Below are 15,994 nucleotides of genomic sequence, written 5' to 3'. Positions count from 1 at the left end.
ATAAGTACTATTAGAGGATTAAAATTTAATGATCTTTGGACAAGCTCCCAGTAAATGTAAAATCATTCTTCCACTTATATTCTTCCTAAATTTTTATATAAATAAAACAATGCTGTTGAAATAGTTGCAGGAATGACATTTTAGTGGTATTGTTGTTTGCAGGTTACTCATATGCCGTACTGAGTTAAAAAAAAAAAAATAAATAAATAAATAAAATAAAAAAGGTAGTAGGATTAGTTGTGGGAACCTTGCAGCAAAACATTGTAAAATCGAGTGTCATAGATTTATTTTTCTTGCAATTGAATAAACCTTTAAGCGCTGCTTCTCTGGAAAGTGCACTTGAGTCAGTGTGTAATCTCCATAATGACTTAAATCAATAATGAATCCAGCTGCAATATGCTTGTGAACAGTGTGTCTCTGGACTTTGGTTTAATATTCTACAATATGATGGATTTTCCGCCACTGTAGTAATATATTGAAATAATATAGCAAGGTCATTACTGCCATGGGAAGAAATCGAAACTTACAAATTTCATATCATGGAACTGTGCTGCATTCATAAAGCCACAAACTCTCCACCTTTATCCAACTCTCTTGTGCTCTGAATTATTTAGTCTCTCTTTCCCTTCTGAAAACAAACACTGGGGGAAAAAAGAAGTGTGATTTGGTCTCTGCAGTCGAACAAGGTTTAAAGGGTTTGACTAACATCCGTAAACCCCCACCATCCCCGCCCCAAACACACACACGCACGCACGCACGCACGCACACACACACACACACACACACACACACACACACACACACACACACACACACACACACACACACACACACACACACACACACACAGTCTCCTACTCATGTCTCAAATTGAGTTATATGGACTTGCGAGTGAAATGTGATTTATGTTGGGTTTTTTCCACATTGGGAAGGCCTGCTAGAGCTGCCAGCTGCTTTTCCCTACTTTAAAAATCCCTCTCCGCTGCTGTATTCAGGAAGACGGATTGAGCTCTAAATTGCTGTCTGGTACCAACTTTGAAAATGAACTGTATCCGGATGAAGGTGTTGTGTCTATGGTAGTGGGTTTAAATGTTACTACAAGTTTGATATAAAGATCATGGTGGTTTTTAGATTATAATAACTTGTATGAGATAAAAAAAAAACTACTAATGACAAATATTTATCAAACCATTTGTATCATTACTGTGCTTGCTTTCTGACACTGGCCACAAAAGCCAAATGGTTTGCATGTTAACACTTTGTTACCACTGACTCATATACACACACACACACACACACACACACACACACACACACACACACACACACACACACACACAACACACACACACACACACACACACACACACACACACACACACACACACACACACACACACACACACTTTGTGTGTTGTGCTGTGAAGTGATGGCCGATCTGTCATGATCACAATGTGTAACTAGTGTGTGTGTCTCTTAGCTCAGACAACAGTGAGTCCATCACCAGCAGAGTGCAGGGTGTTGATAAGGCTTCCGTCCTACATCCTACATCCACATTCTAACAAAGAGTCTAAAGGTGTTTGGTTTTATTTTAATACAGCCACTTTATTTTTATGATTATCTTCACACTTAAAAGGGTCTTTCACTTTAAATGCAGAAAAACTCGGTTGTGTGTAAATCTGTCACGTAAAAAGCAGCGATATGTTGGATCCAAACACTCTTTGGAAACAAAACCCCAGTGGCCAGTTCTACTATGGATGAAAATAGTTGCTTAATAAATGAAAAATAGCCTGGTTTAATAAGTGAAGAGTTTTGAGAGGTATAAAGCACTTTTTCTTTCGGCTGCTCCCATTAGGGGTCGACAAGGCGTATCATCCGTCTCCATACTACTCTGTCCTCTACATCTGCCCCTTTTAAACAACTATCTGCATGTCTTCCCTCACCTCATCCATAAACCTTCTCCTTGGTCTTTCTCTTTTAATGGGAGCAGCCAAAAGAAGAAGAAGTGAGAGTTGTAAAGCATTAACCTTGTCAAATGCCTTCTAAAAACTGATCGGCTGATAATATTCATCATTTTAGTAAACGGCATAAATTTAACATATTATGCAAACTAGCTACAAATGTAAGTAGGTGGAGCTAAATAGTTCTTGGGGCTAATTTTTTTTTTTAAATAATAAACTAACCAAGATGTACCATTTTAACAATGCTCATAAAAAGGTGATGCAGAATCTTCTTAATTTTGCAAAAACCGGAACATAAAACCCAGAATCTTGCTTTTCGGTACTGCGTTGTAGTTATCAGCATAACTAATTAGTGACTGAGTCTCAAATTACAGTAACAAAAGAGAACGACATATTGACATAGCAAGCTTACTACAATATTTTATGAGTGAAGCAATTAGCATGCAAATTTTCTACCTGTTTGTATGTCAGTGAGAGTACATGTATGCATGCATTCAAGCTAAAACAAAAAGTCATTTGTGTCCCGTAAGGGCAGTTTAGAGCTGTCACCTCAATGCTTATTTCCTTCTACAGTGACATGTCATTAGCTAAGCACTTGCTATAAGCTAACAAAATGAAATGTAATTCTAATATAATAACACCATCAAATATTTTATAGGCTTTTTTAAATTATACAGTACATCCACATGCATTTCAGCAATATCTATGCCCAGCTAAACGCCAGTAAATGGCTATAATAAAATACCATTTTAGATTAAAACACAATACATTTTATTACCATACTGATATCACACAGTGTATTTTTTTACTGCCATACTACATTGAAAGACATAAAACTGAAATGTATACTGATTACTCGGTGGTGTAAAGGGAAACAAAATGGTGAACTGTACCTCAAAGTAGCTCTGAACTGCATTGATGAAGGCCTCATCTGCCACAATCTGAGTTTCACCTTTGAGGAAGGACTCAAAGCGATCCTTAGTTGTCTGAAGCTGCTGCTTGGTAATCTAAAGAGGTAGAGAAAACAAAACTGCTTCAATGGCTGAACCATGTATATCACAATGAGAAAGAAATAGAAAAAGAGACAGCAGCCTGGAAAGAAGAAGAATGCAAGCCAAATAGCAAAATCCATAAATATTCCTCAGTCTTTACACATTGATTCATTCTGTCTGCTACTGTAGATTATATTTATATTTCCCTTGGGATGGAAGATCATTTTTCAAATGATTTGCTATAAAGGTTTCAAATCTGAGAAGTCCCATATGCCTCCTATACCAATGAGTATAAAGAATATATAGAGGATCCACAGGCAATGAAAGAATAAAGGGATAATTCAGTGATGAATCAGGAGGTGTTATTAAGCCCAGTTGCTCTTAATCAGTTCAACAATAATGCATGCCATATTTCTCTAAAACAAAATGCACTGTCATGTTTGTCACCGACGTGTTCTTCCATTCACTTTAGATCTTATAAACCACACACTTCAGGGCTCCTAACTTTTCTCTCAGGAGTTCTATGTCAGTGTGAAAAACATAATTGAGGGGCTCTTAGTTCTCAAGGGCATTTGGTCAGGCCTCTAGTCAGTCACTTCTTTTTGAGCTCCTGACACACCTGAGCCAGCAACTCCCAGTTCTGTTTGTTTACCTGGATCAGGTGTGTAGTGAGCTGAAACAATGTTAAAGCATGAATGCTTTGTGGATTTACGACAACAGGGCAGAAGATAAAATAAATGCTTCACTCTTGCCAATTAGTAGCAGCAAATGAGACATCCACAAAAGAATGTATTTATACAGGTTGTATGTAGATGACAGCTTGACAGCAAGACAATGTAAACAACATTCCTGTTTAAAAGAATCTATGGAAATCTGATCTTTCCTCTTTAAAAAAAATTTCATCCGGCAGAAAATAAGCTGCATATTTTACCCCAAGACAACAAGATTATAATTAAACTATTAAGTCCATGCCAAAAGTTTTATGTACACCAAGATGTTATGAATGTAGGCTGCTGCACATTGCCTGAAGCCATTTCAAATTACAGGATGTTCTTCTGTTATATATATGTAATTGCCCTAAAAACAAGAATACACTAATGAGAGATCTAAAGAGGCAACTGGAAAACAAACCTCTTGGTAAAATTTACAGCAGTGCTCAATGTCATGAAAGGACAGGAGTTCCAGAAAAAAACAGTTAGCATATACAGAATACAACAGAATACAATCTGTTCATGTACAGTATCTGTGTATTCACTGCATGCTATGCTACTGCTTTTGCCAGCTAATCTGCTACCATACTGCATCTACCAGACAAGCAGTTTTCTATATTTATGAAAAATCCAGAATGAATTCGAAAATGTATAAAGCAAAATAGGAGTTGTGTCTCTATAAGTCTCTATACATAAGTGACATCAACAACAAAAACAACAACAAAAATAAATGTCATTTTATTTCCAAAAAATATTTTACAGTACATAATGCAGAGACAGACATGGCTGTCTCTCCCACTCATGATGAATCGAGCCATCAGATGTTATGCATGTCGCTTCACTTTGAATGCGTTCCTTTAAATGATCATTATGCTGAGCCTTTTCTGCTACAACATGGTCTTCTTTTGTCAAAAGGCATTCAGAAAGCTTATCTGGGGAAAAAAAAAAAATCTAAATTACAGTTTGAAAAAAAAAGTCCTTTGTTTCTGGAGACTTTCGTGACATCCTGTAGAATGTGACTAGACCTAACAAAGCAGAGTGCAGTATGAAATTCTGCACAAACACAGCACGCTATAACTGGCACGTAACAGTGTTATTTTGATTAGCACTTACTGTGACACTTGACTACTAATTGTCACTTAAAAAGACTTAGATTAAAATTAACTATTAAATAACACTTTCATTTACATTTGTCACTTTCAAGCTGTTGGCTAGTGAGTTAAGCTTGATAGCACACTAACTAAACATCTAACTAGAAGTTTTTAAAATGCTGTGAAGAATCCAACCTCTCACTACTTGAACATTAAAAGATTTGCAAAATCAAACATTCTCACAAAAGTTGTCATTTGTATATTTACCATCCTGCAATACAGAAGGAAACCGTTAATGAAGAAAACTGAAACCCGCTAACAACTCAGTTGAGCTCATCTATTTGGTCTTCGCGTGAGTTGCTTCATTAAAGGGAATTTATATGAAATTGGTTCATTAACAGAAGTTCATTAATGATGTTTATTGCAAAAAGCAGAAACAAATATGAAAAAAATAAATGAGTGCAAAAACGAGACAGTTATTAAGACAAATTATGCGAACGTGCATAATAAAACCATGCAATAAACACACAGTGAGCCAGCTGATGAACTGATTAGCAAACCTCTCAAGAGTTGCAGCAGGTGTGTTGGGAAAAACCTGAATCCTCCCTTTTTTCTTAACTCTTTAGATTATAAAATCTTACCTTACCTTTATCTTTTAATTTGTAATTTATAAACGTAACTCCATATTAGTAAATGAACAGAAATAATGTGATTTGGCTATTGTCTCAATCCAATAATTAATAACAACAAACATAGCAGCAGCAACAACAGTACTACTACTACCACTACTACTACTACTACTACTATTTCTACTAATAACAATAATTATAATAGTAGTAGTAGTAGTAGTAGTTATGCAACATTATGGACCCTTAGTTGTACATCTGGGGACTAAAGAGAAATCATTGCCTGGGTTTCTATTCAACAAAAGACATGGGCAATCTCAGACTGGAATTTCTGTTGTGTGAGATGAGACATGTTTAAAATATTTTAACTTTAATATAAATTAAGGGAAATAAAAAAAAAAATCCTAATTAGAAGGAAACTGTCTTGTGTGTCAGAATTAGAAGAATCTAAATAGTCCATTATTGTGCCTGAAGAGACTCCATGTTTAATTGGTTGTGGTCTAAAGTTCTCCAGAGAAATAAACATTCTTGGATATGTGTGTATTTGTGTGTAGGAGAACAGGAAATAATGTGAATGTGTTTGTGTGTGTGTGTGTGTGTGTGTGTGTGTGTGTGTGTGTGTGTGTGTGTGTGTGTGTGTGTGTGTGTGTGTGTGTGCATGCATGTGAGATAGATTCTGGTGTGGGAGGAAGGTGGAAAAGTACCATGTAGAGTGTGCCTGTGAGGCATTACAGCACCATCTGTGTGTTCATCTCTTTGCTAAAGTCCGCAATCTCCCTTGCATGGAAATGGACAAAACATGCATTATTAGTTCTTTCAGATTCAATATGAACAGTTGGAATAAAAGCAAAATAGAATCACTGGTTTCAGGTAAGCTCAGTCAGGTTTTTTAAATGCCTACTTAGCAGGGGATTTGCACATCTTCAAGATGATTTATTGCTCATCACTGCTGCTTTGTAAAACTGATGAAACTCTATGGATTCAGGATTGCAGTACAAATTTACTAATTTTGTTTTAATGTTGTAGGCAAGGCAGTACGAGTGTGCTTTATGAATTCCCCTCCTTTCCTCCATTCTTGTGCACAATTCATGATTCTTCAAATCCCTTTAATATTTCTTGTTATTTTAATGGATATATGTTTGACATATACAGACATAATGTACAGTAGTAAAATAATCAACACTATATTCAATAACCTACATTGCATGACCTACAATATGTATATTTTTAATTATGTAGACCCTTCCGCATCACACCTATATGTGGTTCTTCCCCAAACTGTCGCCACAATATTAGAAGCAGACAGCTGAATAGTATATCTTTATATGCTGTTAATTTACAATTTCCCCTCACTGAAACTAGGAGGCCCAAAACCAGGTTCAGCACAACAGTTAAAACTATGCACAAAATATGGTCCATGAAGACATGGTTTGCCAGGTTTAGAGTGAAAGAACTCAAGTGGCCAGCATACAGCCCTGATCTCAACAACATTGCACATGGTTAGGATAAACTGGTATGCTGACTGCATCATTCAACCAGCATAATTGTCTGAACTTAATAATGCTCTTGAGGCTAAATAGACAAATTCCCACAGTCAGGTTATAAAAGTGTATTTTTAGAAGAGTGGAGTTTAATTTAACAAAAAAGAAGGTTGAAATCTGGAATGAGATGTTTCAACATATATACAGTAGTTAAAAGTTTGTAGACACCTGACTATATACCTTGCTGTTATAATAAACTCCACTCTTCTGGGAAGATGTTGCACTAGAATTTGGTTTGTGCTTATAGAGATTTTGAGATTTTGGTCATTCAGCCACAAGGAAAGTCTGTTACTATGTAAAGCGAGGAGGCCTGGGGTACAGTCAGCAGTCCAATTTATCCCAAAGATGTTCAGCAGGTTTGAGATCAGATCTCTATAGCAGACCACTAAAAATCTTAATCTCCAACTCATTTAAACCACACATTTATGGAACCTGCACTTAGACATTGTTATGCTGGAACAGATTTGGGTCTCCAAGTTCAAGTGAAGGAAAATTTAGCAGGAAACATGTTTGATCAAGGATCCTTAACTACTGTAATGGATTTAGGTCTTGTAGCTAAAGTGAAGGACCTTCCAAAGACATCCTATATAATAGTGTGCCGCCAACTTTGTTCTGACAGTTTGGGGAAGAACCACATTTGGCTGAAGTAATCAGGTACCCCAATAATAATAATGTCCATTTAGTAATTATATAACTGTTGGCTATATAGTATATTTTATGCTTTCCAAAAAGCAAGTGTTGAAAAGGTTTTGTCGCTCTGGATAAGGGTGTCTGATGGAAAAAGGAAAAAGGAAAACTATTTTATTCATTCATTAAAACCATTCATTCTAATGTAGTGTGTTTGTGGTTCTCGTTGATAAACAAAAAACGTACATGAGATCAGAAAGAAAGCATAGGTCACATACTTTGCTTTCTTAATTGCATTAAAGCACTTGAGTCTTATTTAGTTAATGATTTTTCAGTCACTGGTTTCACTCATTCATTATGTCTGGCATTGCAGCATTGCTCATGCTGCATCTCCGCCTACATCTAACCTACACATCGATCCTTTTTTTTCTAAGCACCCTTAATAAGAATTGCTCTATGGCAGCCAGATTCACTACATAGCACTAGAAAGGACAAACACATAAATCAGCCTCGATATGTCAACGCAAGGGCAGAGAACACGTACACACACATGCACACTTGTACAGATGGCCAGTCTCTGTTAGTGTGAAGTACACTGAGAAAGTGTGACTTACCATCACCAATTTAATTTATTTATTTATATTTTTGCTAAAAGTCTGACTACGAAGACGGTCTTTTAGTCAAGTCGGAAATTCTATTTTGGTCCAGCATACACCAGGCACCCCATATTTCTTTATGCAACCTAGCATAAGCTTTCACTCACACTTATTTATTTCTTTTCATTTCTTTTATATCTCTGGGATTGGAAACAACACAAGACAAGAAAAGCATTTGCCAGGCCACAGGACGCCTTAAGAAGCATCTGAGGAATACTAATTCTTCCCTACGCATATTAAAACACATCTCTTTTGCTGGATATTCATCTTCTTCTTTACACAATCTGGCTTTCCAATTATTCAACCAACAGTCTATGGAAGCCTTTTGCCAAGAAAATAAATTAATTTATTAAGTTACAATAACAAGAATGTTTCTAAGAATTATGACTAACATGTCCAAATAGTGAGATGTTCTCAAAATTATAAATCTCTGGTTTACATCCGATATTCATTGCACAATTGCACCTTCAATGCTAATAGAATTTAATGAGAGCTGTTTGCATTAAAAGGCTTTCATTTACATATGTAGCACTTGCAGAGTTATGCTTTTTTTGTGGTCTTGTTGTATTCTTGTTGTCAGTTTTTGATATGTGTGTGATATGTGTTTGGTGTTACGCCACAGACAATAGCGAAAGGCTAGTAAGGGACAGTGGTTAAAGTTTGCAAGTGCTTTTGTGCAAATGTCAAACTGAATTTACTTTCATTCTGTAAACAACTGCAATGCAAAATCTGATTCCTCGATCATCTTATTTGTTTTTGCATCCTAGTTATATCTTACCACCCAATGTCTCAAGCAGCTCCTGAGCACACAAATTTTAATAACAGGAATCAATGTTCAGTAAGTCAGTCAGTAAAAATTCTCAAAGGTTTGAGGTCTAGCAGAGAACACCTTTCCCACTGATATAATGCTTACACCGAAGTTTCCATGCGATTAACCACAACAAAGCATGAATTTTACAGGGTGGTTTTACATGTTGTGTGGACGTTTTAACATGTTTTGCGATTTCCTCATATGATAGATTTATTTTTTCACGTCAACCATGTAATTATTTTTCCACGCGTTTCACATAAAAAAGCTGAAAAGTAGCTTGCTATGATTTTCACATTTAATTGCATATTACTCACTATACTGTATGTCATTGCTGTGACATGTTATAGGAAAAGTCTCACAAATGACACAACACAAGGTATTGTATGTCATTTTTCCGTAAGGGTTTAATTTGTAATATTCATTTAAATAAGAAATGTGTTACATAAGCATACACGTTTCTTAAAGGGGATTTTCAGCAGGAGAAGTGTCAATTGTCCTCATGATAATTGAACAATGGTGAGAACTTTAACTTCGGGCTAGAAAATGATGCATGAGAGAGATATATGACAGATATATTTTAAGGCGTGCATGTTCATGGTTGTTGTAATACATTTAAGTTAAACCCATGTTATGCTGAACAATTAAAACTGCAACTAAATTAGACTGGTATGACATGGAATTAGATGTGGATGTGTCTAAGATTAGACTTCCTCATTGGCTCGTCAACACAGAGAGAGAACAAGACAAAGGGAAAAAATGGACCTCTTCTAGATATTATGTAAGTACTGAGTGGGTAATGAAAAATGAAGATGCTTGCCAAATTCTGAGCTGAAAAAGCTCAAGATGAAACGAGGGGAAGATTTTATGATCGTGACACAAACACACACACACACACACACACACACACACGCGCGCGCGCGCACGCACATTTCATAAAAAGATGTAGTCAGCCTTTTTCAAATATATGCAGAGCCCAAGATTAAGTTTGCATTATCTCATGCTCTACTTGTCAATTCAAGAAGTTTGAGAAGTTGTTGTACATTTGATTCCTCATTTAAAGCAACATATTTTACGTTGTTATGATTTTGCATCTAAGAGCACATTATGGATAGTGTCAGTTAAACTTTTTCTGTTGTCAGTGCAATTGTACTTGTCATATTTTAGATCCTAGTTGCTGCACTGCATTGTAGATGTTAGGCGTGGTGCGGAGGCAAAAGCCGGAGTAACGGCAAACAGAAACTTTATTTAACAAAGGCAGAGCCAACACAAAATACCCGCGTAGATTGGGATAATCCGGCAAACGGCAGTCCAATAATAACATCCACGGTGCGTTAACGAGGAAGCGCGGCGCGGAGGAAGCGACGGGGAAGCGTCGGAAGTCCGAGGTGCGCTGGGGAAGGAAAACGCAGCCGTCGAGTGATCGAGGAGTCCGGGAGGAGAAGGTATGTAGCGGGGTGCAGCATACACACGACCACGCATGAACACATACAATAACGGACTGGGAGCGTGGGTGAGTGAGCAGTTTATATAGGAGCTTGGGGAGAGTGAATAACAAGCTCCCAGTGTGCGTGATTTGAGCTGAGAGCTTGGGAGCAGCCGGAAGCAATGACAGCCACTGCAAGGGGGCGTGGCAGGTGGATTCCTGACAGTAGACTTACGGGTCTGTTCCTGGATCGTGGGGCATAAAATAAGGTCTTGTGCTATTGTTTTTAGAACAGCAAAACCGGACAATTTAACCCGTATGTTTAACATTGATTTAATTTTCTTCTATTAAGCATCTTTGTAACTGTACTAGAATTGTCTCCTGTTACATAGCAGCACAAAATACTAATACCTATCATGAATAATGAAAATACAGCCAACTTTGCATCAGAATAGCTAAGCACATCATTTTCATATAATCATATTTGTGTTTCAGCGTAGATTTATCTTTTTAAATCCAGAAACCAGAGTTTTGACTTGGAACTCACAAAAGCAACAAATATCCAACCACACAAAAACAAGCCTCTTCAGTAAATAATACCCCTCTCCTGCATGCAGGATCCTTGTGTATTTTTGCAGTATTTACTTTGCTTTACAAACGAGCCAAATACACAGTTCCACACACAGTGACCAGAGCAAACAGACAAACATTTTGTGGGTACACACAGCATTCAGCAGAGCATCATCTGCATCTAATTGATACCCACCAAAAACAAACAGCAACTAGATGCCTGATACACTAGAAAAAAAAACACACACAGCAGGCCAACACTGGATTTCTGAAAGAACTGTACCAAAAAAGGAACAGTGCGTTCCAGTTACTCCTTAGCTCCCTGTGCACCTTCACTCCATGCACCTCCTATCATTTCTCTCGCTTTATAATGAAAGCGCTCTGAAAGATCATAGACCAACTGCTGAAGCAGGTTCAGTACACACTGAGCCAAAAGAAAGATCTCAGTGACTCTGACTCTGCGCAGCTTTTCAAAGAGAAACAGTATATACTATCTTCTTCCAGAAATTATGTGATTATGCATTCCTGGTATGATGTGTTTTATTTTTGGTAGGCAATGAAGTGGTAACATTAGCTAGTGAAAAGATTTAAAAGGTCTATCGGATATGCATTTTGAGCATTGTATTGCACGTATAATTACTATTTTTGTAACATTCACTGTTACTCACAGAGACATGCAGCTGAGTGGACAATAAAATCAATATCTGGACTGTTTTTATGTTGTACTTCTCCTCATTATATAATTGATTGGTTTAGCTATTAACCCCTAGATGCTGTAGGAAAAAATACAGTAAATACAATTAGATTTTTTTCCACCAAATATAGTGGCTGACAAACCCCATTACATTGTCAACTGCAAGATGCAATGCAGAACACTTTCATCAATATCTAAACATGAGCAGCATTTCAGAAGGGCATTGCAAACACCTAGATGCAATGCAAAATCTTGTAGAGTTTCTTTGCAAGTTCGCTTGTGTGGGTGAGTTTGGTGGTTTCCTCCCACCTTTCAGAAATATATAAAAACACTTGGATTGGCTTCACTAAAATGCTCCTAGATATGTGTGGATTTGTGAACACAGTGATCTGCAACAAACTTTCTTTCCTTCTAGGGTGAATATCCACTTCGTGTCCAGTGTTTCCGGTACAGGTTCTGGATTCACTGCAGTACTAATAAGGATCAAGTGCTTGCTGAAGATGAATGAATGCTCAACATGCAGATTCAGCATGAATAGGTACTACAGCGCTCAAAGAAGGAAATCCAGCTACAATACAAGAGATGGGTTTCCAGGGCACTGATTGGAGACATTCTTATTTACAATGCAATCGAAGCATTTACAGAGTAATCATATATCAAACTGATGACTCATATAGCCAACTAAAGACTATGTGACCACAATACCCATATCTGCTTGTTGAACAGTTTGACACTATAACAGCCTCTACTCTTTTAAGAAAGCTGTCCAATATATTTTGGCATGTCAATGTGGAGATTTGTGTTTATTATCCTCAGGTTTGCCTATTTAAATCTAAGAACATTAGTGAAGTAAAGCAAAGATGGTGGATGTGGGAGCTTGTCAGTGTTCTAGTTAATCCCATAGGAGTCTGGTGGAGGTCAAAAATCTGCACAAGCCACTTGAGTTCTTCCACTCCAATGGAGTGGCAAACTATGTCTTTATGGACTTCTTTTTGTGTGCAGTGGCACTGTCATGCTGGACTGGCTTTTCTCTAAGCCACTGTTCTTAACTTGTTTAACTGGGTAGGTTGCCATTGTTTTGGTTTTGAAATTGTGATTGATAGTGTGCACTTTCAGAGCAGATATACATTTATTAATTTTGTACTGAGTATATGAATTTGAAATGCAAATCTAAAATGTTACTCTATATGTTGTGATTTTGATTAAAGTGTTTTAAGAATTTGCAGCACATCTTTTCATTTGCATTGCGTTGGCTATTTTTAGGCCACCATAATCAAGGGATTTCTTTTGGCTGCCTTCAGACGAAGACTGAACACCCACCTCTTCATAATTAAAAACAATTTGACAAAAAAAATAAAAATAAATTAAAAAAATATTATCTCCTCTCTAACAGGGTTCGGGTTTATTAATATTCTTAGACACTGACCTAATTGTGCCAGCATGTTTTTGGTTGCTTCTGATTGGAACTTTAAAGCACTTTTGTAAGTTTATGTAGATAAGGGTGACTGCTAAATGGTGTAAATGTAAATGAGAGAGAACAGTGAAGATTCTATGCTACCTTATTGCATCTTTTAGTCTGCAAATTTAAATTTTTTTACTCATTTAAAACCTTATTATTTTTCTTATTATTTATTTAAAACTAGTTATTATGAACCTTGCTTTATAATGTATGTAATATATACGGAATAACCAGCCATTTTTTAGTAGCGAAAAAGTACAGGATTGGCACATCCAGCTTCATAATGTGCACTCTATATTAGTGTGCAGTTAATAATATATCAAAAGCAATCACAATCTTTCACGTTTTATAATTAGCTAGTCATGAAATGCCACATTTATTGCAGTCTATTATGCAGTTTTTCCATTACAGTGAAATCATGTATCTGTAATCAGAAATGGTACCACTGAGCAAATGTGTGCTCTAGCGAGAGAAATATCTGCCAATTTACCGTGAGGCTGCTGAGCAATGTCCAATGAATATGGCCCATTTCAAAACATTTGTTCTTACTTCACCTCTGCTGACCTCACTGGTACTGTTTAATGGTCCAGTCAATCTTTCCTCTGTGATATACCGTAGGGTATCATCTGTCTACTGTGTGATTTTATCTGTTAATTTCACAGCACCTAAAGTATAAGTTACAATCTTTGAAATTTATCATAGCTAATAATATTACAGCCGATACACTCATGGATCTGCACACTGACCTGTGCCTCTGAAAGCAGTGAAAAATGAAAGAACATTTTTAATGTCCATTTTGTAAAACTATTCAAATGGTTTGTTATATAGGGAATTATGCAGTGGAATCATATTTCCAAAATGTGGGGGGAAAATGGTGTGAATTATTCTCATGTCCTGGCAGCCACCAAGTCATAAAAAGTGTCAGTAGATGATTGTGTCTGAAACAGGCTTTTGTTTATTTAATGCATGATTTCATTTCCTGTACACACAGCAAGCCTAAGGCTACGTCCACATTCATCTAGATTTATTTAAGGTCGCCATTTTTTGGCTTTACATAGCATGTGTCCGGCAAAAACAGGTTTTTCCGAAAATGCTCATTCATAAATGCAGTTTTTACATTTTAGAATGGAGAAAAATTATATATTGAAAAGCAAAAAAAATTTTTTATAACCAATCCAAATCAGAAAAACAAGATGGTGGACAGTGTTTTAATGTAGTTGTTGTACCTGCTATCTAGTTTCATGGGATTCTTAAAAATTAAGACCTTTTTCCAAATCTTTCAAAAATGTTAACTTGCAATTGCATCAGAACAACCTGACTGAAATGCATGCACAGAATAGAGATGTAAACATTTTCAGATGTTTCGGTGGGTGCAATCAATCTGTATAATGTACAAGTATCTTACAAAAGTGAGTACACCCCTCACATTTCAGCAAACATTTTAGTATTTCTTCTCGAGGGACAATACTATAGAAATTAAACTTGGATATATTTTAGAGTAGTCAATGTGCAGCTTGTGTAGCAGTACAGATTTACTGTCCTCTGAAAAAAACTCAACATGCAGCCATTATTGTCAAAATAGCTGGCAAAAAAAGTGAGTGATAACAGCTGTGCGTTGTGTAACCATGAAAAGCCACAGGTCCTATTCACCATGTTCATATTTTTGTCTACTTGACAGGACCATACAAATTTCTGTATCTTGTGTTAAAGCAGTTAAGATTTTTTAGCACAATTCTCTCATACTGACCGCTGGATGTTCAAAATGGCACCTCATGGCAAAGAACTCTCTAAAGATTTAAGTATTAGAATTGTTGCTCTCCACAAAGATGGCCTAGGCTTTAAGAAGACACCCTGAAACTGAGTTCATATAGAGGTTTTCTAAGACAGGTGTCTATCAGAACACAAGGCCTTGCACTTTAGGTGCAGAAACTGGCTTCAAAAATACCAAACATGAGTGCTGCCAGCATTGCTTTAGAGGTTGCAGAAGCAAAAGGTCCACTTTTCAGTGCTCAGACCATACGACGCACAATGCAACTAGTCGGTTTGCATGGACATCATCCCAGAAGGGAGCCTCTTCTGAAGCTGGCTCGCAAGGAAACCCAAGAACAGTTTGCTGAAGACAAACCGTCCAAGAGCATGAATTAATGGAACCATGTCCTGTAGTCTAATGAGACAAAGATAAACTTGTTTGGTTTAGATGGTGTCCAGCATGAGTGGCGACACCCTGGTGAGGAGTACCAAGAAAAATGTGTCTTGCCTACAGTCAAGCATGGTGGTGGTAGCATTATGGTCTGGGGCTGCATGAGTGCTGCTGGTACTGGGGAGCTGCGGTTAAATGAGGACAACATGTACTGTGACATTCTGAAGCAGAACATGATGCCCTCCTTTCAGAAACTGGGCCGAATGGCTGTTGTCCAAAATAATAACAAACCCAACCACACTACCAAGATTACAACTGCCTTGCAGAGAAAGCTGAAGGTGAAGGTGATGGAGTGGCCAAGAATGTCTCTAGGTCTGAACCCTTTTAAGCACCTGTAGGGGCATCCTCAAGAAGAAAGTAGAGAAGCGGCATGTATCTAACATTTAGCAGCTCCGTGATGTCATTATGGAGGAGTGGAAGAGGATCCCAGCAACAACCTGTGCAGCTCTGGTGAATTCCATGCCCGGGAGGATCAAAGCAGTGCTAGTTAACAATGTGCTCACACATAATATTGACACTTTGGACAGTAAATCTGTACTGCTATACAAACTGCACATTGACTACTTCAAAATATATCCAAGTTTCATTTCTGGAATGTAAGGGGTGTACTCACTGAGGTACTGCATATCATGT

At 37.2% G+C, this 15,994-nt stretch overlaps 3 protein-coding genes across 18 annotated transcripts in view; 1 reads left to right on the top strand and 2 right to left on the bottom strand.

Annotated features, from left to right (window-relative positions):
* The window catches only part of LOC310715102 (craniofacial development protein 2-like), a 367,511-nt gene that overhangs the window by 268,450 nt on the left and 83,067 nt on the right, over positions 1-15,994 (top strand). The gene's annotated exons all lie outside the window — the stretch shown is intronic.
* The window catches only part of cadpsb (Ca2+-dependent activator protein for secretion b), a 91,334-nt gene that overhangs the window by 64,267 nt on the left and 11,073 nt on the right, over positions 1-15,994 (bottom strand). For all 16 annotated transcript variants that reach the window (XM_083570549.1, XM_083570558.1, XM_083570557.1 and 13 more), the window contains exon 2: positions 2,855-2,968. In XM_083570549.1, coding sequence (XP_083426675.1) covers positions 2,855-2,968 — 114 coding nt within the window. The remainder of the gene's footprint in view (positions 1-2,854; positions 2,969-15,994) is intronic.
* Positions 1,615-15,994, bottom strand: part of LOC310714898 (sodium- and chloride-dependent GABA transporter 2-like) — a 107,083-nt gene continuing 92,703 nt past the window's right edge. Inside the window, exon 15 of the mRNA XM_083520952.1 lies at positions 1,615-1,628. The gene's annotated coding sequence lies outside the window, so the exon portion shown is untranslated. The remainder of the gene's footprint in view (positions 1,629-15,994) is intronic.

The sequence above is a fragment of the Silurus aristotelis genome, assembly GCF_946808225.1.
Source record: "Silurus aristotelis genome assembly, chromosome: 2".
Classification (NCBI taxonomy): Eukaryota; Metazoa; Chordata; class Actinopteri; order Siluriformes; family Siluridae; genus Silurus; species Silurus aristotelis.
This window is presented reverse-complemented; position numbering and strand designations above follow the sequence as displayed.